Genomic DNA, 26,522 nt, shown 5'->3' on the forward strand with positions numbered 1-26,522 from the left:
CACTGGATGAGTGGGCCCATATGATGGCACCACTTTTAATGATGGCAGATGCAAGTGTGATACGGGAGAAGTCAGGCTTATTTTAGCTCCTGCACAAGCTCTGCACGCACTCACGTTGTCCGGGTTCCAGCCACCTGCTCTGGAAGGAGAGCATTTGACCTTCTTGTCCGTAGCTCGGACGTTCCAGGCATAAAAACGCATTCCCTACCGTTATTTCCTTTGGAAAGACATCAAGGATTGGAACTTGGATGGGAATGGGATGCTCACACTTCCAACCCCTCCCAGACTCTCCCAGCTGCGATACTCCCCCATTGCCCCCCCAGCAGGACTCAGCAGCACCAACACCCCAAACCTATTCCAAGCGAGCCCCCTGATGGACTCGGAGGGGTCTGGAGAGCAGGTGCCGGATGCGGGGGATGCCGTGACTAGGGAAGCAGCCTTTGCTGCCACCTGCTACGGCAGCAACAATTCCCAGACCGGAGAGCAATCTCCTCCAGCTTACCGCTCGCTAAGGCCCGCCCGGGCACCCTGCTGTCTTCAACTGCGCACCGGGCCGCCCCAAGGGCGCAAAGCTGAGGCGACTGCGCAGGTGCGATACGCCGCAGGGATACACCGGCGGCGGGAGGAGGAGGCCGGCCACCTTCGCCCGTTACTCGCCACAGGCCGCCACCCGCCGAGGGCACGGGCGGCGGCGCGAGCACAGCGAGCGAGGGGCGGGGCGGGGCGGTGGGGGGGCGGAGCGATAGGCCCCGCGCGCGCCCTCAGCGAACTCCTTCCCCCGCCCAGCAGCACCGCCTCCACCGGGCAGACGGCGAGGGCGCACGCGCGGGTACGGGCTGGCACGGCACCCCTTCCCCGCCCACAGCGTCGGCGGCGCGTGCGCCTTCCTGCCTCTCCCACGCCCCGCCCCGCCCCGCGCCTGCGCAGTGCGGGTCCGCCGCTTTCCCGCCCGCTGCGGAGGCGGTGGGTGAGGGACCGAGCTCAGGACCGGGCCCGGGTACGGGCCCGCGGTGGGGTGCGCGGTTAAACCGGCGGCGCCGGGCCACTCGCCCGGGTGCGCGGGAGCCCTGAGGTGGGCGCGTCGGGCGGCAGCGGCGTCCCGGCGTGAGGAGGGGGCCCTGTGGGGAAGGGGCCTCCCGGTTGGCCCGGCCTTGCCCGCCTCTCTCCGGCCGGAGCCGGCGCCGAGGCTGGGCGGCGTGGGGCGGGCCAGTGGGGGCAGGGGCAGGGCGGAGGGGGGTTCACAGCCCCTGGCGGTGGGCGGTGTGCCCCGTCACTGCGCGGTTCAGGGCTACGCCGCAAGTGTCGGACGCTTACTGGGTTTTGCTTCTCAGTTAAAGGATGAAAGGTAGTAAGGAGCTGTTTTTTGTGAAATTCATAAAGTCTTCTGGGAACTCGGAGTATTTTTTTAAAGCTCTTGAGGTAAGTGGGGTTGATCACCTTTCTCAGTGAGCTCGGTGAACTACCTAGTTAAATTATTTTCGTGGTTGACTTAGATGTAGCTTATGTATACATCTGGGAATAAAGCTATTTCTGTAATAGAGGTGTTCGGTGTTTAATAAAGTTTGTTCAACAAGAGCAATTTTGCTGAAATTACTTCTTGAACAAGAAATGATTATCATTTCAAAAGCTGTTGACATTTAGCAAAGTGACATGTAGCTGGCAAGGTCTGGATGATGGTCACTCATCTAAGCATTAAGCAAACTTAGGAAGGATACTGTGGATTGTTTTCCACCTTGAGAGGTTAGCGGGAGCTAAAGGCACTGTGGCAGGATCAGGTCCTGAAGTCTGTATGAAGAATGTTTAAGTCTGAGTATTGTGAAGAGTTGGGGGAATGAGCGGGACACCCATGAGGTATTTTAGCCCTTTCTTCTGCCAGTTACACTCTGGCATGGTAGCTTTGTTGTGAGCTGTTTCAAGTAGTACTTGTGTAGTTTCCACAGGATTGGCTATTTGTGATTTGTTAAATAAATGTATGCACTGTTTACCTGCAGTCTATAAAAGAATTTCAGTCAGAAGAGCATCTCCAGATCCTTGAAGAAGAAACAGCACTCAATATAAAAGAAAATGATAAATCACTTTACATTTGTGATCCTTTTAAAGGCGTTGTTTTCAGTCATCTCAAAAAGGTATGCTACCCATCAACTTACTTTTAGCTATATTCTTTCTCTTCTAGAAGCTCTCTTGTCCATACTTACACCCTATCTTCTCTCTTTTTGCACTGAATAATAGCAACATGAATTATTCACAATAAAATCTTTAAAACGTCACTGCATCCTGTATTTAGGGAAGAAGATGACTAGCAAAGCATAAGGATTATTTTGAAGCATGTGGAAAAATAAATAGTGTGATCAGTTCTGATTCTGCTGGAGTTGCTAAGCTGGCTCTCACACTTTTTTACCCCCTGAGTAACACGATTTAGTTTGACCTGCAATGAGTTGTCCAGCAGACAAAGATAGGCTAGCTGGAATTCTCTGGCATGTTAGCTATAGCATCTGCTGCTTTTACTGAGGCCAGAAAACCTACAAGGATTGTACTGAAAATCTGCAGCTGAAAGTAAAAACAAAACTGTCAACTACCTGGAGATGCTGGAGGAGGAGGACCGAACAAGGGCCCTGCCTTCCTTAGGATTCAGGGACAAGGAAAGCCTTCTTTATACCAGTGTACCTTCTGCTAATGTTCTTGGTTGGTTGTTTTTTTTGTTGTTGTTGTTTTATTGCAGCTTGGCTGTAGAATTGTTGGACCACAGGTAGTCCTGTACTGTATGCAGTCCCAGCAATGTGTCCCAAGAGCCGAGTGTCCTGTGTACAATATGACCATGGCCGATGTAACAGTATCCTGTACCAGCCTTGAAAAAGATGTTAGGGTAATGCATTGTACAAAATGGATTGTTTAGCTGATTATTGTTGTCAGTTGGCTTCAGATGGCTCATTACTAAGGCAGCAGTCATACTATATATAACTGTGCCTGTGTCTAGGTATGTCTAGTCTTTCTGTGGTTTGTAGATTATTTATAGTTTATGTAGAGAGTTGTATGGAGAAAGAGGGAGCATATGTAGAGATATATCTGTGCATGCACATGTGTATATTACATAAGCATATACATATATAATCATGTAAGATTTCAGCTGTATTAATATGGGAGTAAACGTGTTAGGGATTTTTATTAACTGATTAGACGGATCACTTAATCTTGCTATTTTGTCTGTGACTATAATGCTACAGACAACACGCTCTATTTCTGGTTGCTCAAAACTACATGGTAAAGATTTAATACCCTGTCAGCTATGGTTTAAATAGTTTATCGTAGAAATTTACTTTTTATTTATTCCGATATCTCTTTCTAATTTATACTACCTAAAATGTCAACCATCTGTAAAATTTTACTAATACTGTATGACTGTCATATTTTTTTAAGGGTACGTATTATGTTCAGCTTATCAGAAATGCAAATAAAATGGAAATTATATTTGGTGGGTTTTATGGCTTCCATATATATCCATTTTGTATTTTTGAACAGTTTTTTAGGAGAAACCATGGACAATTGAAATCCATGATTTTGTTTTTTAAGGTGAATGTGAGTGTGATGTAGGTTCTTTCTTTTTTCTTGATAATTTTTTATAATTTTTTTTTCCCCACCCAGGAAGAAGTTCATAAATATGTGCAGATGATGGGTGGATGTGTGTCCAGAGACCTCAGTGTGTCAGTAACCCATCTTGTAGCTGGGGAAGTTGGCAGCAGGAAATACTTAGTAGCTGCTTCTCTGAAAAAACCTGTTTTGCTTCCCTCTTGGGTTAAGACACTGTGGGATAAGTCTCAGCAAAGGTATAAAAAACCACAACAAAACTGTTTTTGTTTGGGGGACTGGTAATTCTTATGGTGGTACAGGCTACTTTCTTTTTCTGGTTGATTTTACTTGGAAGAAAAAATATTTTCTTTCCTTTTTTCTTTCTTTCATTCCTTTAGCATAATGAGATACACTGATGTTAACATGGAAGACTACGCTTGTCCTGTGTTCCTTGGCTGTACAATTTGCGTAACTGGCTTAAGTAGTTCGGAAAGGAAAGAAGTCCAGCGCCTCACTGCTGAACATGGTGGGCAATATACAGGGCGGCTCAAGATGAATGAATGTACTCACCTCATAGTTCAAGAGCCAAAAGGTAGAACTTACAGAGTAAATACTATTTTTACTTCTTGAGTTGAAGTAGGGTAAATATGCATAAGCATAAGAGTTTGAGCTGTCTCTGTGTCTGCTTCAGTGTTGCTCTTACTACTTCTGTTTAAGGAATCACTGTTGATGGGAAGAGTAACAGAGGGTACCCTTACTTTGCTCTAAAGCCATGAGAAAGAGAACAAAAGAGGAAAAACAAGAGACCCAAATGGTATTTAAGGGAAGAAAAATGGAGAATCCTAGAGGGGATGGAAGAATAAAGAAAAACTAAATTTTTTGGGAGAGCTGGATAGGACTTAATTTATATGCTGATTGAAATTCGGTTGTGGACTAATGTTTTTTAACTGATCTATTCTTTGTGCCTTCTGAACTCCCTACTAAGATAAAATGAAAACTCCCTTTCTTTCCTCTTGGGAAGATGAAAGGATTGTAGTTTTACTGGGAGAAGAATGGGAAGGGTTTTCTTTTTTCCCCCCAATTTCCTTCCCTTTCCCTATGGGGAAGTATCCTGGGACTTTTAAAACTTTTTTTTCCCCTGTGCTTGAAAGCTTTAAAGGCTTTCCCCCCTCCCCCCTTGCTTTACTGCCCTGTCATACTCTACCCATGAGCTAGCCATCGATGAGTTTTTTTCCTCTAACCTTATTTAGAGAATAAATAACCAACTTATCGGAAGAGACCAGGATAACACAACTTGCACATTGAAATCAGTTATTTGAATTTTAAAATTTTCTTAATGTCCAGCCATCTTTCAGTGATCACTGTTTGAAACATGAGCATTTTAGTGACTTGTGATTTTTATTTTGTTTACATTTGAAAGGTCAGAAGTATGAATGTGCCAGAAAATGGAATGTGCACTGTGTGTCTGTGCAGTGGTTTTCTGACAGCATTGCAAAAGGCTTCTGTCAGGATGAGACAATATATAAAATAGAGAGTGGATCAAAACTGAGTAATATGCCCAATACATCAACACCTACAAATGATGCCAGGAAGCCTGACAGTAAGTAAAACCTTTTAAAATATGTTGAAGTAAGGTAGGAAACATTTGTAGTAACAAAGAACTGTTTCGAATTAGTAGGGTGCTGCTTGCTTTTGCAGTGCTGGTTTGACAGTTTGGGTTCTGATTCTGCTTATGCTTAAAACATAACAGATTACTTCTATGCATGTTGAATATTCCAACATGTGTAGACTTAAAACATGTGAATAGTTGTTTAAAAAGTAGACTTGAATTAGGCATTTGATTGTCTAAGAATCAGTGGTGTATATCTTTAATTCCTAAAAAAGCATGACTGTTCATACATTTGTAGTTTAAAACAAGTGTCTGTTATGAATTTAATCTCACAGCAGTCTTAGGGGGGGGAACAAATACAGATTTTTTTTTTTTAAGTAGCATTATTTTTTCTGTTTTTTTTTTCTTCATGTATTTGTTTTTACTTACTGCATGCTATTAACAGAAGGAAAGTTAAAAGCATTTTGTAAACATGGTAGCATGAAAGACACAGCCAGCTTTAAATGTATCTTTCCAAACACCTGTTACTGTCTACTGCTTCAGGAAATGAGTTAACAGGAGCGCTGGGGTAGCACTACCAACAGAGCACTGGGAATTCTAGTTAGGTATTATGGAAACTGCATATAACTCTCTTAATCACTGAGCTTCATGTTGATTTCTCCTTACTACAGAGAGGCCTGTCTATTTTTAAGAGTATTTCTAATAGGTGGCCGCAAAACTGGAATAAAAGCTTTGAAAACCAGTCTTGTTGGCTGCTGTCTCAGAGATGACATCCATTTGGCAATAAACAGAAGGTGCCTAAGCACTCTTGCTAGTAAGACCATACGCAGTCTGTGTGTAAATAAAACCCTTGGTTTAACCAAGGTTCTACTTACCTAGTGTTTGTTATTCTTCAGCCTTTACATTTCCTTCTAGCACTGTTTTGTATTTTGTTTAGTGAGGAGGTGGAGAGAGATGAGCCAAAACTAATGCATCTTTTTAAATTTTATTTAAAGATCATACCTTTTCGGACGTCAGCCACATTTCTAATATCAATTCAAGTAGTGTTAATGAAACCGCACGTAGTTCTGCTATGAGCAGCAGACTGGATCCTCTTCCTGATGAGCTGGAAAACTTGGATATAAGTTCTTTTCAAGACCCTGAAGATTTGTTAGATGGGTGTCGAGTATGTTTAACAATGTATACTTCGAAATGTTCAGTCTTAACACTGTGGAAGCAACTAGGTTGAAGCACTGGCAATTGCTGCTTGAGTAAATTGCTTCTATGGTCAGTAGCAAATGCCAGATTTATTTTGTGTCCACATGCTGTAGCTTGCGTATGTGTCTATGTGTGTGTGTATAATTATATTAAATATGTAGTATAAGTATAAAATTATATGTTTATAGACATATATATTTAAACACACTATAGTGAATGGGTTCTAGAATTGGTGTGTGGTTTTGGGTGGTGGTTTTTTGTTTTCAGGTTGTACGACTTTGGCTAGGGGTTCATTCCATTAGTAAATATTGAAGTTTTGCTAGATTAATTTGCAAAGATAAATTAATCCAATTCCAAATGCTTAACTTTTTTGCTGCTTCTCAGAAGCTGCACCACTATTTTCTGTGTTCTACAGCAGTCAAAACAAATTATACCAAAATATCCTACCTTATTTTTAATTTTTTACTTTTATTTTTTTAAAAAGCCTTTTTTGTTGCTCTGTTCTTTTTGTAGATTTATCTGTGTGGCTTCAGTGGCAGGAAGTTGGACAAGATGAGAAGGCTTATTAATTGCGGTGGTGGTGTTCGATTTAATCAACTGAACGAAGATGTTACCCATGTCATTTTGGGGGAAAACAACGATGAGCTGAAACACTTTTTGGACAAGACAGCTCACAGGTTATAACTATATTGCTTAAGGTCTACTTCACCTTGTTTTCTTTCTCCCACCACCTTGTAAACAGGAAAACATGTATTGATTTGAAAATCCTAAATAGTTCTTGACTTAAATGAGAAGACTTACAGCTAGTATTCATGAGTACATCTTCATGTGCTCTTGAATACTGTAGTTTTTGGGTAGGCATGAGTCACCTCAGTGAACAGAAAAACAAGTATTCTTATTGGTGAAAAGAGGTGTTAACATGTATTTGTTAATATATTGAGGAGGAAGGATTTGGCAATCCAGCAGTGGCAGATAAAATTTACATTATAGAAAATAAGTATGAAATTCTCTGTTCTCAGACTGAAAGAATGAAAAAAAAATCTTGAGGTTTGTGAAGTGCCCAAAGCTTGCTTAGTGTTGGAGTTACAAACTTCAGGTGTGTGTGTATATACTAGTATTTGTGTAGTGGGAAAGAAGAATCACAGTTCTGAAACCTTCTGTAACTTGTTTGTATAACACTTTATTTTATAGGCCTCATGTAGTAACAGCAAAATGGTTGCTGGAGTCATTTAGTAAAGGTTATCTACATCCAGTGGAGCAATATGTCCCTCTGAACTACCAGCTGTTAGAGAACCCAATTTTGGAGCAACCTGGAATGAAGTCAATTCTTCCCAAAAATAACAATCTTTTGAAGAAAGAAGCTATGAACGTTAGAAAGCACCGGAAAGCTGCTGAAGAGGACTTCCTCTCTCAATACGTAAATAATGATTCTACAATGGGTACGTTTTAGGCTCAGCATACCATAGAAAGATTAACTACTCATAATTAGCATTTGAGTTTTGCAGCATTTGCATATTAAAAAGCTAGCTGCATCTAGTATGTTAACTTCTATATTGTGTTTTAGAAATCAAATTTAAACAGGCCTATATAGAGCAGTTTTTAACTAAAACCTGGCTGAAAACAGCAGAATACTGTCATATCTTCATGAAACTATTTTGAGTTGTCTTTGATGTTCTTGTCAAGCAATTACTATGGTTGGTTGTTCTGGTTTTTTTTTTTTTCCTTTCAGATGAAGTTGAAAAACTGACATCCAGAACCTTCAGTGATATTACTCACTTGACTGTTCAGGGAGAGAATCAATCTTCGGTCTGTAATGGTTCTTTGGGAGAGTCTTCTGCACTCGCTGAAGGAGGCTTATTTGTTAGAAAGAGATTTTTTCTTTTGGGTTTTGGTGAAGAGGATGAGTCCTGCATTGCAGATATTATAAAGGAGAATGCTGGGAAAATTCTGCCGCTGCAGAGCAGAACCATTGCAGACTATGCTGTGGTACCTTTATTGGGGTGCACAGTGAAGCTGACTGTTGGTGATGTTGTCACAAATACGTGGCTGGTAAGGGAGTTACACTTTCAGTTCTGTGAGTAAACAGGTATCTATATTAGAAATGTGACTTGTCAGAATGCGGAGTTATCAGTGGCTTAAGCGTAAGAAAAATACTGAAGAGATTAGCCTTGTTTCATTAGAAATGTACTAAATGAAAGCATGCTTTAAAGCCTCTGCATCTGTAAGGTACCTTTTATCCATTTCATTTCATTTTCTACAGGCTTGTTAAATAGGATTTCATTGTCATGACTCAGAGGCTGCTTATGTGAGAGTCTGACAGCATTCTCTCTAATGAATTGTAGGAGCTAGTTGACTGATAATGATTTCATTTGATATTTTTGTGCTTGCTCTTTCTTGTTTCATGCTTTTTACAGCTTTTTAACTTGTGTCAGAAGAGCAAGTCAGCTTTATAGCTCAAAGTCAAAAAATATTAACCGTATTTGCCAAGAGTGGGCATGTGGTGTAGACTAACTGCTGTATTTTTCAGTACTAGGTCGCTTTCTGTGAAGTAAATCTGTACAGACCCTCAGATCACACCTGGAAATACTTTAAAGGAGCCTCCAGGGTTGGAAGAGTAGTAACTGAAAAGTTCTGAATAATGCCTCAGTACGTCAAACCTGACAGAATTTAAATGATCTAGAAAAGAATTTGTCTGATTCAGTGGGAAATAATTTGCCTCAGATGTTATGATGGAAGCAGGATTGCTTTTTGTTGAGTCCATAAATGCTATCATACAGTTGCTGAAATATTGTTGGCTTTGTTGCTATTTGGCTTGATTTGCATTTTTATCTCTTTCCCTTTCTTTAAGATTACATGTGTGGAACAGCAGGTCCTTTTAGATCCCCAGTCCAATCCACTTTTCACACCAGTTCCGGTAATGGAAGGAGTTACCCCTCTGGAAGACTGTGTTCTTTCTTTTAGCCAGTTCACTGTTGCAGAGAGAGATGCCCTGGTTTATCTGGCAGGACTGCTAGGAGCCAGGTATGTCTCCTGTCGCCATTTCTTCTTGTTCTTAGACAGCCAGTGTGATGAAATCCGTTATGCATTTCACTACTTCTTTTACAGGAGTAACAAATATTAGAGTTAAAGGCTCTTTGGGATTCTATTCATTTACAAAACCTAGTGCTGAAGCAGTGAGATGTTATTATATAGGTCTTTTATTTTCCTCTCCTTTAGAGAAATTTAGTTTGTATTCACACAGCCTAATTTCTACCAGAATACGCTCAGTCTCATATTTCCCAATGACTGAGTTTCAGTAACTTTTTGCTTTGCTCTAAAACAGAGCAAAACCATCAGTTTTTCACATGTCAGGCCTTCTGAGTTGCTCTTCAGTTGTCCAGGAGCGGACCATTGTTCGTCTTCCTCAGTATTATCTGGGTCAGCCTCATAATCAGTGATAGTGCACCATCTCTTAGGAGATGGGATGGTGAATTATTTGCTCCCAATTCATCAGGATCTTTGAAAAACATTAAGGAAAACATATTTACTCATGAAGTGGCAAAATTGTATAGCTTAGAGTATCATTTGATCTGATTTGTAGTCTGTTTGAACTAAATTCTTTGTTGGTGAGTTCTCAGTCCTGTCGTCTTCTTAGAAGTCCTTGATGATAAGAGAAAAACTGTAATATAAAGAAAACTTGTTCATTTGGAAATGATGCTTGTTGGCGGCTCCAGAAAGGAATCCAGCCTGTCCCATTAATCTTGCAGAAGAATGTTAGGTCCAGTGTATGATTTGGAAATGGGATATATAAGGACTTCTGGAGTATGAGAAATGTTATGTTTCCAATACCAGTAGAAGCAAAACATTACTATTTAACTTCTTTTTTTTTTTTTTTTTTTTTTTGTTGCTTGTAGGTATAGGTTAGGCTGTAAAGTGCAAAGTGGATAGCCTTAGATAATTCTACTGGTTCTTTTTCTGTTGCTTGAATGCATTTTATAATAGTGCAAACGTGCCCTAGATTAATTTTGTTTATGACTAAATGAATGTTTTTATTAATCTAATTTTAGAGTCCAAGAATTCTTTGTGTGGAAAGCCAATGCAAAAAAGGGAATGTTTGCCACTACCCATCTTGTGGTTAGAGAACCAGATGGCTCCAAGTATGAAGTTGCAAAGAAGCGTAATTTGCCAGCAGTCACTGTAGATTGGCTTTTGCAGTCTGCAAGGACAGGAAAGAGAGCAGATGAAAGCAAGTTCTTGGTTGAAAATGCAGAGGCTGAAGGTTGGTTATTAGCAAGTTAGGGAATATGATTGCGTCATTATACTGTTCTTTCACGATAAAGAAGGCAGGTATGATGAAATTTTTTTTCCTAACACCTTTGAAGTATTAGAGCTAAAGGATATTTTTCCAAGTATTTTTTCCATTTTTTTTCCTGCTGTTGAGTCGTAATTTTAGAAGTGATACTGTGCGTTTCCTACAAGTTTCTTGGAGTTAGTGGAGTCTTGTTATCCGTCAGCTGGGAATCAAGCTCAGTGTCTCAGCTTTGTCCTTTCTGACACATGTGCTGCTCTGTAGATTGCGTGGGAATTGATGATAGATCCAGCTTAAAACTTGTTAGTCTGCAATGACATGATGCCCCTCTGTTCAGTCCTTCATGTCTACTTCATCTTCTGGTGCTTCTGCTCCTTTTCCAGTTATTTCACACCTTTTATTTGGCAATATTTTTTCCATATTAAGATGCAGACTACAGTGATTTAATACTGAATGTTAGCAGACCTGTTTTACCAGTGCCCTTTTGAATTAATTATATGGGTCACCAAGTCAGAGGACAAAAGGTATGTTGTTGGCATAGGCGCATCTTACCTGTATACTACATTTTTAAGGAAAAAAAGCAAGAGGTCAGGGGAGAAACGAGCAATAAAGTGTAAAAGCAATTCTTGTACTAGTCTTCTTGAGCTATTAAGATGATGAGTCATGCTTATCTAGAAGCATTTATGATGGATAAACTTTAAGGCTAAATCTTGGTCCTATTAACCCAAAGACATAAAGGACTGGAAGTGTACATAGTGACCTAAAGAGGTGTGGTTCAGAGTCATGAATACAAAAGAACTTTCACGTTGCATGGGAAGTAAGGATCCAGGGAGGGGGAGTTACCTTTAATGTTGAAAGGGAAGGTTTTATTGTGTATTGCATCTTTTTCTTGGATTTGTATTTTGATAGTTGTTGTACAACATATGTGAGCTATCCAGGTATGTGTGGAACTGCAAACATTGTGAGCGGACCAGGGGTTGCTCACTATTTTTCAGACACTTGGGGTCAAGCTCAGTACCAATGTAATTCAAACTAAGTAGTTAACTGGAAGAGACACTTACGATACTGGCTTTTAAAATACAATCATCAGTTTAGAGCATTTATTGGAGGAGGATTTGAACTATTTTTTTAGGGAAAGAAAGGTCAGGTGAACTTTCAGTTGTTTAAATAAAAGTGTATGAGATCTGTGTTCAAAAGAAAAATCAGATCGCTTGCTTATGTTTTCTTTGTTTCTTTTAAAGATAAGGAGAGTTCCATTACTCAGCTTAGCAAGACACCAGCAACGGTTAAATCTTCTGATTCAGAACAACCTACTTATTTCCTTGAAGCTGGAAAAAAACCAGCTGTGACCCCTCTTGATATCAACAAGTTCCAGAGTAAAGCTTTCCAAGCTGTAATCTCTCATCATACTGGGAAGACAACCCCCCTTACACATGGGGGACTGCCACAGAAAGAACCATCTTTACATCTTGATACACCGTCAAAATTTCTTTCCAAAGACAAGTTATTCAAGCCATCTTTTGATGTAAAGGTGATCATCTTTGCAAATTTTTCAGTTTGTAGAGCCAGTAGGGTTAAAGAAGCGCATAAACTTAAAACGGGCACAGAAACTTGTGCTTACCCCTTTTTATGCTGTTAATGTACAGACTTTCCATTTTGAATAAGCCAGGATAACTGGCTCCATTTATTTATATATATTTCTAGTCAATGACCTGTGGACTAAATTTATTGACTAGTAGATGCTATAATGTCCTTAACAAAGCTCCTTTGTGCTTATTGCATCATATGTTCCTGTGTTCTATACCTCACACGGTACACAATCTGTGTTCTTTACATCTAAAGACTGAGAAATGTAAGAAGGCTTATAATTGCTGCAGATATTTGGAAACAAGTGTTTGCTGCTTTTGCGATGAAATGCTACTTTAATTACATGTTTTTAATGTAATAGCTTTATAGCAATTACAAAACTGTTACTGCAGATTGAAAAATGCATTGGGGTTTTGGGTTCATTGTCTCATTCTGAAGGCCACAAAAGGCTAGAAAAAATACTAGTCTTAGAACAAAGAAACCCCTGACACTTAGGCAGTATCTGCGCTTCAGGTTTGTTTTTCATTTTTGAGGCCTTAACTGAAAGATCGATGCATTGAATTCCTGCGAAGTTGTTAGGTTTTTGGGGGGTTGTTTATGGGTTCGCTGTTTTGTTGTGTTTTTTTTTCACCCCTCTGCCTGCAATAGAACAAAACGTGTGTTACAAAACCAGATGAATCCAGTGTTCTCTTTAGTTAGTTCTGCTTCATGAAGAGAAGGCTCCAGGGAGACCTTACAGCAGCCTTCCAGTACTTAAAGGGGGCCTACAGGAAAGATGGGGAGGGACTCTTTATCAGGGAATGTAGTGATATGATGAGGGGTAATGGTTTTAAACGGAAAGAGGGTAGATTTAGGTGAGGTGTAAGGAAGAAATTCTTTACTGTAAGGGTGGTGAGACACTGGAACAGGTTGCCCAGAGAAGTTGTGGATGCCCCATCCCTTCAAGGCCAGGTTGGATGGGGCTTTGAGCCACCTGGTCTAGTGGAAGGTGTCCCTGCCCATGACAGGGGGGGTTGGAACTAGATGATCTTTAAGGTCTCTTCCAACCCAAACTATTCTGTGAGTGAGTGAATCTGTGACTCAGTTGGTACTCTGCTTTTTGAAATCTAATAGTTCACCACTGATATTTTCCAAAGCAAGATATTCTAGACCAAAATTTCTCTTTTTTTAAAAAAGGGCAGTAGGAAACTCGGTGTTTTAAAGGTGCAGAAAGAATCGCATACTCATATGCAACTCTTGTCAGGGGAGGTATTAGTAAATTAAAATAACTGGTTGGGGTTAGGAATACCTGGGTTTGGGCACTGGCTTTTCCGTTGAGGGCAGTTTTCATTGGTGGCGGTGAAGAGAGAGATTGATAATCTATCTTCTTCCTGTTTTGCTTATGCAGACTCTTAAGATTGGGATTGTCTTGTACTGCTTTTGTGCAATGGTACTACAGTTGCACTTGCTAGCTGCTACTGCAGTACACTGTCCTGGTTTAGGAGTATAACATCTTACTACAGGCTGTATTTGTGAAACTTGCACTTGAGTGAGAATTTTACAATGTGTTTGTGAAAGTCAGTCAGTTGCTTCTTTTTTTGGTAGGATGCTCTGGCAGCTTTGGAAACTCCAGGAGGTCCTGATCAAAAAACCAGGAAACTGAGCACACCTCTCTCTGAAGTCATCAGCAGAAATTTGAAATTGGCACTGGCAAACAGCACAAGGCATACAGTAGCTCTTACTGCCAGCCCTCAGTTGACCACTGCAGAGCCAGAAGTGGTAGGAAATTTTGTTTTTTTTGTTTCTGGAGCATAGGCTTAATTAAGAAAATGCCGTATCTTTTGTGATTTAAGTTACAAAGGAGTTTGTGAATTGCGCTTTGTGATCTGTTTGAGTGGAAATCCATATGATTATGCATTCTTCATGACAGTTAAAGGAAGGTAGGATAGAAGAGTTTCCTCCTGGAAGGCAAAGAATTTTAAAACCTTTTTCTACTGTCTGTACTACTGTCTTGAATATTAAGCACTTGCTAAGTAACATGACATATTTATAAGTACAGACTTTGTAGTATTGGATGAGAGGATTTCATCACATTTAAGAAATTCCCAGCCTCCAGAGGAGCAGGTTTAAATATTTTGTCTTGGGCTAAAGCTAGTTCTTTTTTAATGTATGTGTCACCTTTTCCTATATTCCTCTGTAAGGTGCTGCTCTCCTGCTTACTACAAGGCACAAGATGTGATCAGTTGCTTACCCCCTTATAAAGACACATTATGTTGTCCTTTCTTGTAGTTATCTTGCCTCTTCAGTCTAATCTACCCTAGTGAGAAAAAACAGAAGAAGATGCAGGAGGAAAGGGAGCATTTATGTTTTGCTTGTCATGTTTGTACACTGTTTACCGTAGAGGAGCAGCAAGAAAGCTAATGGCCTTCAGCAAGGGAAGGCTGTCACTTCTTATTTTGTAGCTCCTTATTCTTACTTTTTTTCACTCCAGTACAGTGAAATACTTCTGTGGTGTAAGGTTTGATAATTCCCTAATTTCAGTGCAGGAAGTGCTCGGTCTGTGATGGAAGGAGCAGAATATGTCTTAGGGAGACTAGCTGGGAGTGAATCTTGTGTCTTGTGGATTCCTAGTGCATAGAATGATAATAGTGCTGGGTTTTGACTGTGGACTTTGGGAGCAGCAAAAATAGAGAATATGTGTTTATCTTAGTTCTGTTGTTATTGCATATTTTACTACATACTACACTAAATATTAAAGTATTTTTGTTATTGATACAGAAACCTTCCAAACATGACTCTCCTGTTTTTATCCGTGCTTCTTGAACAGGAAGAAGAGCCCAAGCCTCTGGCCGATGTTGTTATATATGTTAGTAAAAAACTTAGTAAGAAGCAAAGTGAACTGAATGCATTAGCAGCTTCTCTTGGGGCAGACTACAGGTATCAACTGATAGAAACAGCTTCTAAGCTTCTGCACTGATGTGACTTCTAATACATACAAGTCTTCGCATTCTAGTGTGCTTTATCTACGTGACCTTTTGATATAGCTAAACGTTAGACTTCACCATCTTAAACAATTTCTATTGCAAAATGAGGCCATGTGCTTCGAATGCGAAATAGGACCATCTTTTCCTGACACATCTCCAGTCTCTCTGTTCTTGATAAGCATGTCTTGGAAAGACTGTTTGTCCTGAAGTCTTCCCGAATTGCAGATTTTTTCTATATGTTTATTTTATTCCCTTCTTTTTTGAAGAAAACTATGAAACGTTTAGCTTTGGGGTAGTTTAAAATTTGCTTTTATTTTAGATTTTGAATTTGATCTGAATTTGTGTGTGTTTCTCCCTGGCTCAAAACTGCTTATTTTACAGATTATTGGCATGGCTAAGTTTGTGTGCTTAGAACAGCTTGGAAAAATAGGTTGTCACGAAGAGAAACTACAAACTAGCATTTGTGATTTAAGACAGAATTCTGTTCCCACTAAATATGATTTATGTATTTTGTTACTGACTTCTTCAATAAGTGTTATCATTCATGGTGTGGAAGTTGCTCTTGTGTCTGGTAGTAGCTTAGAAATGCTGAAGATATTTGCGTTAGATAACAAATATTAGTTTTTATTGGTTTAAATGTTAGAATCCCGCATTTTGTTTATTTTAAGCTTTAAGGATCAGTATTTCACTTGCAGCTCAGTATGTCAACAGAAGAAAAAGCTTTCTCATCCTGGGTCACATGTTCTTTTCAGAAACTGATTTGAAATTCCACTTAAAAACAAAACAAAACAGCTAAAGTAAAAAAACTCTCCTCTTCCATATGTTTATCAGATCTAGTTTTGTTTACGTCAGGAATGCTTTGAAAAGATATTGAAGTTGTTCTATCCTGAAACTGAATGCTGTCTTTTTTGATGAAGTAAGTGGGCTCATTGCTTACTTAGGCATAACAAAATAGGCAAAACAAGATTTTAATATGAACAAGGGATAGGACAATTTGAGCTAGGTTTCTGATACTTTTTGATAGAAATTATATCTTCCAAGTTGTATGTCGTTTTCTTTTCTAGATGGTGCCTTGATGAAACAGTAACACACTTCATTTACAAGGGACGACAAAATGACAACAATAAGGAGTACAAATCTGTTAGAGAACGGGGTATACATATTGTTTCAGAACACTGGCTTTTAGAGGTATGGAGCTTGCTTTGTTCCCTTATTAAAAGTGAGGGGAAATGGAGGCTTAAAAGCAGTTGTATGGCAGTGTATTTTCTGTTTGCATTTGTACTGAACATGTATAGGAACTGATGTTTTGCATCCTGCTTTGAATTTATAAATTGAACAATCAGTTTTCACTGATGTACTTTTACCTTGTTCTCCATGAGGAGAAAAGAAATTCTCTTCCACTGAACATTTCTACTACATGTTTCCCAGAATGAGAGCCACGTTTTTCTCTTATGTAAAGTACTTCTTTTGGTGGTGTTTTTATTGTACTTTTCCTATGTTTAGATTATGTGAAATTTCTTTTATCTCAAATCAGTTTCTCATCTTAAGTTAATGGATGTTATTACAGAGTGCCCAAGAATATAAACGGCTTCCTGAATCTCTCTTTCCTCACACTTACAATCCCAAAATGAGCCTGGACATCAGTGCAGTGCAAGAAGTCAGGCTCTCCTCCTCCAGTAAACTTTCGTCAGCTGGAAAACCAGCAGAGGAAAATGAGGTGATATGTGTGATATGCATTCATGTTGTATGAAGTGATTTGGATTCAGTTAACTTAATTGTTATATTAACATATTAATAAAAAACATTGATGCTTATTCAGCGATGCCCTGAATCAGGAGTAGCTAGTAATTAATAATAGCTATTGCAGATGTTCTTAAGGTTTTTCTGCATTTGTAATACTCCTCTTCCAGGGTGATGGAGGGAAACACAGGCATTTCAAGATTAGAAGTGCTTTCCAATTTCAAAATAATGTAGGTCCAGTCTTTGCCTTCTCTTGTAGGTAATGAGATCCAAGGTGTGAACTTGCCTTGGTAGAAATTTAGACTGCAGAATAGGTGTTGTCACTGATGCTGCTGCTGTTCACTGTTTTACTGTCATTGCAATAGCTGAAAGGTTAGATTTCCTCTAAGGCAAGATTAATAATCTTCAGAATTTATACAAGTGTTGAACATGGGTAAAAAGCAAAAAATTTTGGCATTTGAGAATTCTGCTTGTCTTCATTGTTTTTAGATTATTCCAGTGGATGAAGATGATGCTGAAGTTGATGTAACTACCGACCAAATAAAGGAAACAGTTACTACAAGGGAAGAACATATTGTAACAAGTGAATCCAAAGGAGGTAAATGTAAATCACTGTTCTCAAAATAGTTGTGGGACATCAAACTATCAATATAAGCCTTTTACAGTTTCAGGTGCTGAATGTCAAAATCGGGAAGCTTTAGGTACCATATTTATATACTGGTCAAGTACAGCTAGTCCTTATTGTTGCTGGATGAGAGGAAAGCGGTTTGCTCTCTATTTTAAAGACTTTGACAGCCCACAAGAAAATCATGATCATCTGTTGCAAATTACTTAATTGCTGTTTCTTTCCTTATAAAACTCTGAAGTTTGTATTTAATTTTGTTACGTAAATAAATGTGTTACGGGAGAATTGTGGATGTAAGTTAGATCATGTGAGCAAATTCAGAAGTAAGCTAAATGGAGATTTCTCCTTGTGTCTAGGAATAGGTGACTTGGGGCATATGTAGGTTTCCTAGATAATTTTTCCCAGATAACTTTTGCTCTCCTTTTAATGTATTGTCTTTGTCCTGATGTGTGTTGGGGGGAGGGAAGTTGGCTGGAATTTCAGTTACTTTTCACTTGTTACAATATAACAGTCTTGATCTTAGAAGTTTTGTTCCTTCTCTCAAGTTTTAACCCAAGCACTAGAAATGAGGGAGAACTTTCAGAGGCAGCTGCAGGAGATCATGTCTGCCACATCGCTAGTGAAACCACAAGGGCAAAGAGGATCCCTTTCAAGGAACAGTTTTGATGGTTCTCCAACCACTCCTGATAGCACACGGTCTGTGCGAAATGGCCGCAGTAGGGTCTTGGAAGCTCTAAGGTACTGATTTGTGTTTCAGAGTCTCTTATTTTGTCCTCCCTGTGCACACCTAGATATTCACTGAAACATGAATAGGTCTCCAGGATTTTCAGGTGTATTGTCTTTCTCTACTGATGTACTTAAGTTGCTTCTCTTGCAATTCAGAATCTTTAACTGGACTTGCAAGATAAAATCAGAATGTTATCTTAATCCACAGTAGGTATCTTCTGTTTTTCAAAAAATCACAGAATAGTGTGATTGCTTTTTAGTTTTGAATTGAATTATGCCAACTGATTTCTTTCCTTTCTCTTCAGATTAGTTAGTGTTCTTACAGATTTTGAAGAAAGCAGTGCTGCAGTATTTCACCACATAGGTCATATACAAGTAGTAGGTATTCCTGCAAAGCGCTTCTGTGAATGTTTCTCTTCTCTCTAAACAGAGAGTAGGATTTGAACTCTTAACTATGCTGAGCTACAGTGAGAAAGTAATGGAAATCTTGCAAAATTATTCCTTTAGCTTGTTGTTTATTTGCAAGTTAATAGGTTCAGTAAAGAGTAGAGTATACTGATTTTGGAATAATTTATCAATATGACACATAATAAAAACATCTCCTACTGATATTTTGGTTGCCTTTTTTCAGCTATGCTGACTCTTAGGCTCACAAAGCCAGGCTGCTGGAGTTGCTTTTATACTGAAATTTTCCCGTTTCCCAGCCATTCCTCTAATAATGAGGTCACTTGGATGCTACAGTTGATGTGATAATTAACGCATTGCTTTCTAATATGGTAGTCTTCTGTAAAGCAAATGCATATTTAAGGTATCTGTGCTTTTTTCCTTAGGCAATCCCGTCAGGCAGTTACAGATATAAACACAGAGCCATCCCAGAATGAGCAGATCATCTGGGATGATCCTACTGCGAGGGAGGAGAGAGCAAGACTTGTCAGCAACTTTCAGTGGCCTAATAGTCCTTCCCAGTACACTGAGCAAGGTCAAAATAACGCCAATAAGAATGTGGACGAGTCTGCCTTCAAAGGATCTTTAGCTGATGCAGAGATTGCTGATATAGGTAAAATCAGAAATACAATATCCTTCTTCTTTGTTACAGCATCCATTTGATCTTTGAGAGTTTTAAAATACAGTAGTGTTTGGATTCTACTTTAAAAAAAAAAAAAAGTGAGCATTGCTGGCATTTCTCTAATGCCAAAAATAAAATTTTATATCTTTTATCTCCATTATGTGTTGCTGTTTTTTAAAGAGAAGCTTTCCTATCCATTTGTCGTTTGTGGTCAAACACCAAGGCAGTGCTTGTCTAAAAATAGTCTGCATCAACTTCAGGAAATCTTCCAATTTTTAATTTTTGTTTTTTGGAACCACAGCTGGTTTCCAGGTAACAATTCAGGTAGGTGTAATGGAATTCAAATGGGAATACCAGGAGTAAAATCTTTTTAATTGTAGTGGAAATATTCAAAGGTGAAGAATGGAGATATAGGAAGAAGTAACCCATGAGCCTGAAAAACAGATGTGTCAGAGCTGCTGATGGATGTGCTTAGGTCAGGATTCAGTGAAGATACTGTATTGATCTTCCCTGTTCTTTTTGAAGTCTTTAGTTTACTGCTAGGACTAAGGAAGCAACATAGTTATGTTTTTTCATCTATTTTTGCTTTCTTCCCATTCCTGCCTCCTGAGAGATAGCAGAATCCTTTATTTCTCTCTCCCCACTGCCTCCCTCCTGCCCCCAGCTCCTTCCCTCAATCTACTTATAGAGTTTTTGCTTGCAGCAAGTCTTCCTGAAAACTGATGCTGTCCTAGAGGAGGTTGAAGAAAATTAGCTAAATGCATTCAATTGATTTTTTGGTTCAACTGAATCAGTGCAGTTTAGCCAAAGAAATTAGTCCATCTGAGGGGGTTTATTTTGGGGAGGGGGTGTGTGTTGTTTTTTTCCAAAGCAAGGCATCCAGGGATGTGAGTCTGCAATATTGCAACTGGTGGTTTGTGGTGTAAGGAAGAGCATCTTTATGAAAGGCAGTGGTGAAATGTAACTGTACATGTTGTAGCAGCAGTTGTGTTTTGTCCTTTTAGGATAGCTACTTCTCTTTTTTTTTTTAATTATTTATTTTTTAATTGTATTTTTTACTTTATCAATAATTATATTCAGCCAAAGACGAGTCATGCAACAATGCTTTACTTTCACAGCTGTTCCCGAGGCTGGGGATGGAGACTTGGTTGAAGGTCTAAAGAATGCTGTACGTAGAGATTCTGAAACACCAATTAAAGATCACTTGATTCCCACTCCGCAGGCCCCCAGCATTGCTTTCCCACTGGCTAACCCTCCTGTGGCACCACAGCCTAAAGAAAAGGTTTGTCATATGAAGAAATATTTATGATGATTTGTGTTCCGAGAGACACAGTGACACTTTAAGGAGCTTTGAACTTGGTGGTAAATATAAAATAGGTGAATATCTGCATTTAAAATCTTGAAATGGATTAATTTTGTACAGTTCTATTTCTCTTTCCCCCTTTCTTCGAGATTTTGAACAAATAGTAGTTGCTCAGACAGAAAAAGCTTTTTGTCCTGTTAGTTCCTGCTAAAATGCTGAGGTGGGCTTTGGAGTGGAGAGTTACTGTGTGTATTACTTGGAACTCCTCCAGCCATGTTAGGATGTTGGAAAAAAGGTTAGGCCTTTGTTTCCTTGGTGGTATCTGGAACTTATGTTTAGGTACAAACAGAAAATGATTTTTGTGCCAAAAACCTGGTTTAAACTTCTACTATTTTACAGTGAGCTTGGAAGGGGCTAGGAAAATGAGCTTAGTCTTTTGCCCATAGTGTATCACTTGATGCTCAAACGTTCAGCAGCTATGTGTCTTCAGAGGCATAACATGTCATGTTAGTAAATCAGCTGTGGTGGAAATGCATAAAGGCCCTCGAAGTTACAGGAAATCTGAATGAATGAGGCAGTGTGATAGATGGATGATGATTTCTTCATGTGTTCAACTTGACGTTCGGTGGATATGAATGGAGGATTAGTTTTTATGACAGATTGGTTCAGTTGTGCCCTGAAGAAAGGGGGAACTAAGAGGATGTTAAGCAGGAGCCTAACGTTGATTTGATAAGATCCAAGCTTTTTGTCAAGTGATTGACAGGTTTGGTTCTGCTTTTCCTAGCTAAAAGAAAACTTAATATAAAAATAACCCAGAACGTTTGGCAGAGAAATAGTCAGCTGTCAGCCTAATCTTTCTGTCATATTTTCAAAATCTGTTACTGTATTTCCAGGCTGTTACAGAAGATGAGAAGGCTGATGAAGAACGAGAAAAACACCGTAAATTTCAGCTGTCTTCTCTTAATCCTCAAGAAAGATTTGATTACTGCCATCTGATTGAGGAATTAGGTACCAGATATTTGTGAAATGCAAAGAATAGTATGTGTCTGTATGTGTCTGGTCAGCTGTGGCTCGTTGGGGAAAACAAAGGGGCTTCTGTTAGTGACTCATCAGATTTGAGGTCTCAAATTTATGGCTTTCTGTGCTTGTGAGCAATTCTTTGAATATATTATTATTATTATGTGAGCTATCAGCTTTGCCATAAAACAGCAATGGTTTTGTCTTCTGGCAGTTTTCTTTTAGCTGTCTCCACAACAGCCTCGTTCTTTACTGTTGGGGGTGCCCAGGATCTGCTCTCCTCTGGTGTTTCTCTCATTCCTGTCCATGTTACAGTGGCACTTTATTTTTATCAGAGCCACTCTTTCCTGGCTGCTTCTCCTTCCTTGCCAGCTTCTGCCCATGTCACTTCAATGATAATACTTTCAGTGTAAATTTGAGTTAAGTATATTTTTATCTGAATTCAGATAATTCTCACTTTGAGTTGCTCATTTCTGTGGTACAGCATGACCCTTAAATAATTTGAATCAAATTCATTCCTCAATTCAAGGTGGAATAGTACTTGAGAAACAGTGCTTTGATCCAACTTGCACACACATTGTTGTGGGACATCCTCTTCGAAATGAAAAATTCTTGGCTTCGATGGCAGCTGGAAAGTGGGTGCTTCATCGTTCCTACCTGGAGGCATGTAGAGGAGCTGGCTGCTTTGTTCAGGCATGTGACCTTATTACTGAGAAATGATTATGTTGTACCTTTTCACGTTTCTTTTAATTTTGCACTACTAGGAAAGGACTTCACCTCTCAAAACCAATTAGCAGTTTAGGGTGCCCAAGCCTAGGGAGTTTTTGAGGATCCAAAGTCTGAGAAATTTTTGGCAAGCTTTTCTCTGAAAACTAGTCCTGAACCAAACTCCTGGCATAGGATAAATTAAATACCTACAGTTTTTATAGTTATTTCTGAAAATTGAAGCTTGAGTACCTTTTGGTAAATTCTCACTGGTACCAGCTAAATTTACACGGATCTTGTTACACCAGGAATTAAATCTTGATCCTTTCAATAAATGAACATATAATAGTTTTAAATAATCCAACTCTATAACCATGTACATAGATATTTTTGAACACTATCTCTTCCAACTCCTCACCTCCCTAACTGTTACTTCACAGTTCTCCTGGGTCTAGCAGTTCTTTTGCATTGACCAGGCTAACTTTAAAATAATGCCTGTAGACTGGTTCATGTCTTTATGTATCAAAACCAACTTTGATGGATTTGGAAGATGCTGCAGAAATGTAGCGTCGATGGTGTCCAGAGTAGTGAGTTGCTTTGCCCTGCTGTTGAATTCCATTGTAGATAACTGCAAGATGAATCTGGTTGTGCACATGACTTGATGTCACAGAAAACATGAGTTGATTTAGATACAGAGGTGCAATGAAGAGCCCTATCTCTAATTTTACCTAGTGCTGTTTTGGTCAGAAAAAAATCAATCTATAAAGCTAGACTGAGTTGGGCTTTGTTCTGGTGTTTGTTTTGTTTGTTTGTTTCTTTTTGGTGTGGTTTTTTTAAACTTATTTTTCTGCTGGTAAAGTTGGCAGGACTGCTTTGTCATTCAAGCTTATGATTGTTCTAGGAAGAAGATTACGAGTGGGGAAGTAATTCCATACTTAATGTTTTGCCTGGAATCAATGTAAACCAGAAGAAACTAGCACTTGCAGCCATGAGGTGGAGGAAAAAAATTCATAAAGGAAGGCAAGAAACTGGAATTGTTGAGGTATGGTACTGTTGAGGTATTTAGATACTCATGCAATGTAAGTTGTACAGTGGGTGGGACAGCACAGGGATTGTCACCAAGAAACTTGGAAACTTAACTGGCAGGGAAAGGTTATCTGCCTTAAGAACAAAACGACTTAGCTGGATATATTCTAGTTAAGTAATTTTGTTTTTAAAAAACTTCTAGTGCTGGTATATTAAAAGTCTTAATCTCCTCCTGAACCATCATTCATGTTTTGCAAAGCTGGAGTGTGGCTACTTATGTATGTAAATGTCCCTCAGCCAGGAAGATAATGTTAATGCTTCAGAGCTCTGACTGGGGAGCTAACCTAACTCAGCTTTACTGGGAAACCGCAACTGGTACTCGCAGTAACAGAAATCCTGTGCTGCGCCGTATGGGTGAATACAGCTCTCTGGACAGCATTTTTATAGCTCTAGCAATGAGCATACTGCTGCGCTTCCAACAGGGCACAAGTTTATGCCTTTCCTAAAGCACCTTCCGTGATTTTTATGGTGCAAGTTCCATAGTCTTTCAGTGAGATTTTTGAAAATGGGACTTGGGCTCCCCAAAGCCTTTTAACTCTCAAATCGGGCATTGCAGTCAAGTATTCTTTGAAAGGTAAAAATGCTGCTGCTGTTTCAGTCACATCAGTATAAATCTTGACTTGTGTGTATTTTACGATAACCTTTTTAAAATGAGTGCTTGTAACAAATCCTCTGTACCCCTTGCCTACGTGGAAACCACAGTGAGTGCATGTGTGAGGATACCAGTTGGCCTTAGGTGTTGTTACTGTAACTGAGTAGATAATGTAGGGTATGGGGTGGGGCGGAAATGTTGTTTCCAAGGAACTGTTTTTCTTAAGATGCGTTTCTGTAAACGAGTGTCTGGTGTTCTGGAAAAAATACTCATTGCCAAGGGTCTTGTCATAGATCGGTTTGCCCATCTTGCTGCACAGGTGAAAGGGCTTGGTGGCAAGCTGCCCGACTGTACGGTGGTGGCTCAATAGTTGTATGTTCTGTGGGGTTTTTTTCTGCCATTTACACTTAAAGACAAAACTAGACAGTAGCAAATCTTCATCTGATGGATATTCCTGAAAGGGGCAAATTATAGATCTATTAAGTCTTTACACTTTTTTAGTACCAACATACTTTTGACTAAATTGAGTCTTTTATCTAGGGAGCTTTCAGTGGCTGGAAAGTGATCCTGAATGTTGATCAAACCAAGGAAGCGGGATTCAGGCGCCTTCTTCAGTCAGGAGGAGCAAAAGTATGTAGGGTTTTTTTTTGGGGGGGTGGGGTGCAGAGATTAAATTAAATATACATATGTTTCTCTCTCTCTCTCTCTCTCTTTTTTTCCTTTCCTTTCTGTTAAACTCTGTGCTGGGCATTTTTCATGTGAGTAAAAGGTCTTAACCAACAAAATTGCTTATACAGGATAGCTGAGACATGGTCAAAGGGTGGGAGGAAAAAGCTATGTCATCTTCATTTTGCAAGTGGTCAGGCAGAGCAGCTTGTCTGCAGTCACACAAGTCAGTAGTGCTGGTGGGAATTGAGGGTAGAATTTCTGTGCTTGCTCTGATGAGAAGGATCACCCTTCTTGAAAGGTACATGATGGCACAGAACACAGCTGTACCTGGTGTCTTATTTCCCGTTGGTTTGCTAGTTAATTTGATGAGCAAAATTACAGGTCATGAACTGCATTTGTCTTGGGGAAGAAACAAAAAATAAACTCGTTTTTGCCTGTCATGCTTTAATCCATAGGTGTTTTCTGGTCATTCTGTGTCTCTCTTCAAAGAAGCGACCCATCTCTTTGCTGACTTCAGTAAGCTGAAGCCGGAGGACACCAGGGTTGACGTGGCAGAGGCAGCAGCCCAAGGAGTGAACTGCCTGAAACCGGAGTACATTGCCGACTACCTCATCCAGGTGCATGCGTGCCCGTGGGCGCTCACCTCCCAGGGGTGCTCTTTACCTACCTCAGGGGCAGTGGGGCAAGTCCCTTGCCTCCAGCAACCCCTGCCACCTGAAGCCTCTGAAGGGACTGCTGCTCTACTGGTTGTGTGCCTCCTTTTCCAGAAGCTGTGGCCACCAGCACCTACACGGGAGTATTTCGATCTGTGGCCTCAAATGTTAACTGCTATAACATGACTTGTTCTAGTGCTGGCACTGGGATCTGTTGCAGGGTAGGGAGCTTGCAAAACGTATTCAAAATGTAGGTGTGCAATGTTTGTTTTATTTTCAGTTTTAGAAAACTAATGAGCTGTTCCTTTCTTTTCAGAAGCTTCTTGAGCTAAACCACTTTTTTTTTTTTCCTCTATTGAAGGATCCGCCTCCCCCAATGGAGTCTTACTGCCTGCCACAAGCTGAATCTTGCCTTCAGAATAACACAGAACGTGGAACTGGATTATCCCAGAAAAGAAAAGCACTGGGAGAAATGAGTGGAGTCAAGCGATCCAGAATACACTGAGCAAATTCTGTGCTTTTAACTTGTACATTTTTAAATTCATATTTATGTTTTTTCACTCTCACCACAAAAATTAAAAGCTTTGATTTTAACTTCTAATTTGTCCTGAGATTAAAATAATGTTACAGTAATACTCATGGGAAAGATTGCTTTGGTTACCAGTAGCATCTAAAAATATGGCAAGAACTCATACAAAAAATACTTTGTCTCCAAAATGTCCTAACTATCCCACTAATGATTTTGTTAAGGGACATCATTGTATAATAAATAATAGTTAAATACCCTGTGAGATGCTTATGACATCTTTTATCTGTGTGTTGTGGGGAAAATACCAGTTGGTAAGAATTCTGTTGTATTTCTCGCACAGTAATGGACTTAGGTGTTAAATGAATTTTTCCTCTTTTGATGTTTTCTATTGGAGGGGGAAAAGGGAAACCAGACTAAAAGAACTGGCTTGTGAATTTTTGTACTGATAGAGGGTGTAATAAATTATTTCTGTAAAACAGGCTGCTGAGGTACTGCCATTCACTGTGCTAAAGAATCTGTTCAGCAAAGATAGAATCAACCGCATTTGACAAGAGGTGAAGTTTGTCTGACCATCCTCCCTGTTGGGAGTCTGCAACAGGAACC

General features: G+C 39.6%; 1 protein-coding gene across 5 annotated transcripts; it reads left to right on the forward strand.

Moving 5' to 3' along the window:
* The first annotated feature begins 909 nt into the window (after positions 1 to 909).
* On the forward strand, positions 910 to 26,398 carry TOPBP1 (DNA topoisomerase II binding protein 1). 5 transcript variants are annotated; one of them, XM_009916334.2, is made up of 27 exons: positions 947 to 1,419; positions 1,992 to 2,126; positions 2,720 to 2,863; positions 3,640 to 3,821; positions 3,963 to 4,156; positions 4,985 to 5,164; positions 6,169 to 6,338; positions 6,884 to 7,047; positions 7,562 to 7,809; positions 8,100 to 8,419; positions 9,219 to 9,391; positions 10,417 to 10,628; positions 11,900 to 12,189; positions 13,830 to 14,003; positions 15,052 to 15,161; positions 16,273 to 16,396; positions 16,776 to 16,925; positions 17,438 to 17,546; positions 18,119 to 18,311; positions 19,130 to 19,356; positions 20,484 to 20,647; positions 21,562 to 21,676; positions 22,215 to 22,378; positions 23,292 to 23,432; positions 24,609 to 24,698; positions 25,193 to 25,354; positions 25,752 to 26,398. In XM_009916334.2, the coding sequence occupies exons 1-27, from the start codon at positions 1,339 to 1,341 to the stop codon at positions 25,893 to 25,895; spliced, it is 4,560 nt and encodes a 1,519-aa protein (XP_009914636.1). In that variant the 5' UTR covers positions 947 to 1,338; the 3' UTR covers positions 25,896 to 26,398. The 5 variants fall into 5 exon arrangements, 2 of the variants coding, with proteins under 2 accessions (XP_069667514.1, XP_009914636.1); XR_011329507.1 differs by lacking the exons at positions 25,193 to 25,354; positions 25,752 to 26,398 and having other exon boundaries at positions 910 to 997; positions 1,332 to 1,419; positions 22,215 to 22,382; positions 23,296 to 23,432; positions 24,609 to 24,686; XR_011329510.1 differs by lacking the exons at positions 25,193 to 25,354; positions 25,752 to 26,398 and having other exon boundaries at positions 937 to 1,072; positions 1,332 to 1,419; positions 22,215 to 22,382; positions 23,296 to 23,432; positions 24,609 to 24,686.
* Positions 26,399 to 26,522: the final 124 nt, after the last annotated feature.

The sequence above is a fragment of the Haliaeetus albicilla genome, chromosome 2 (assembly GCF_947461875.1).
Source record: "Haliaeetus albicilla chromosome 2, bHalAlb1.1, whole genome shotgun sequence".
Lineage (NCBI taxonomy): Eukaryota > Metazoa > Chordata > Aves > Accipitriformes > Accipitridae > Haliaeetus > Haliaeetus albicilla.

Excerpts from the sequence above, each read along its gene's own strand:
- TOPBP1 (XM_009916334.2), top strand. The coding sequence starts at position 1,339 with ATGAAAGGTAGTAAGGAGCTGTTTTTTGTGAAATTCATAAAGTCTTCT. Across the intron at positions 16,926-17,437 it reads AACCAGCAGAGGAAAATGAG|ATTATTCCAGTGGATGAAGA; the intron begins GTGATATGTGTG and ends CATTGTTTTTAG. Across the intron at positions 17,547-18,118 it reads AACAAGTGAATCCAAAGGAG|TTTTAACCCAAGCACTAGAA; the intron begins GTAAATGTAAAT and ends CCTTCTCTCAAG.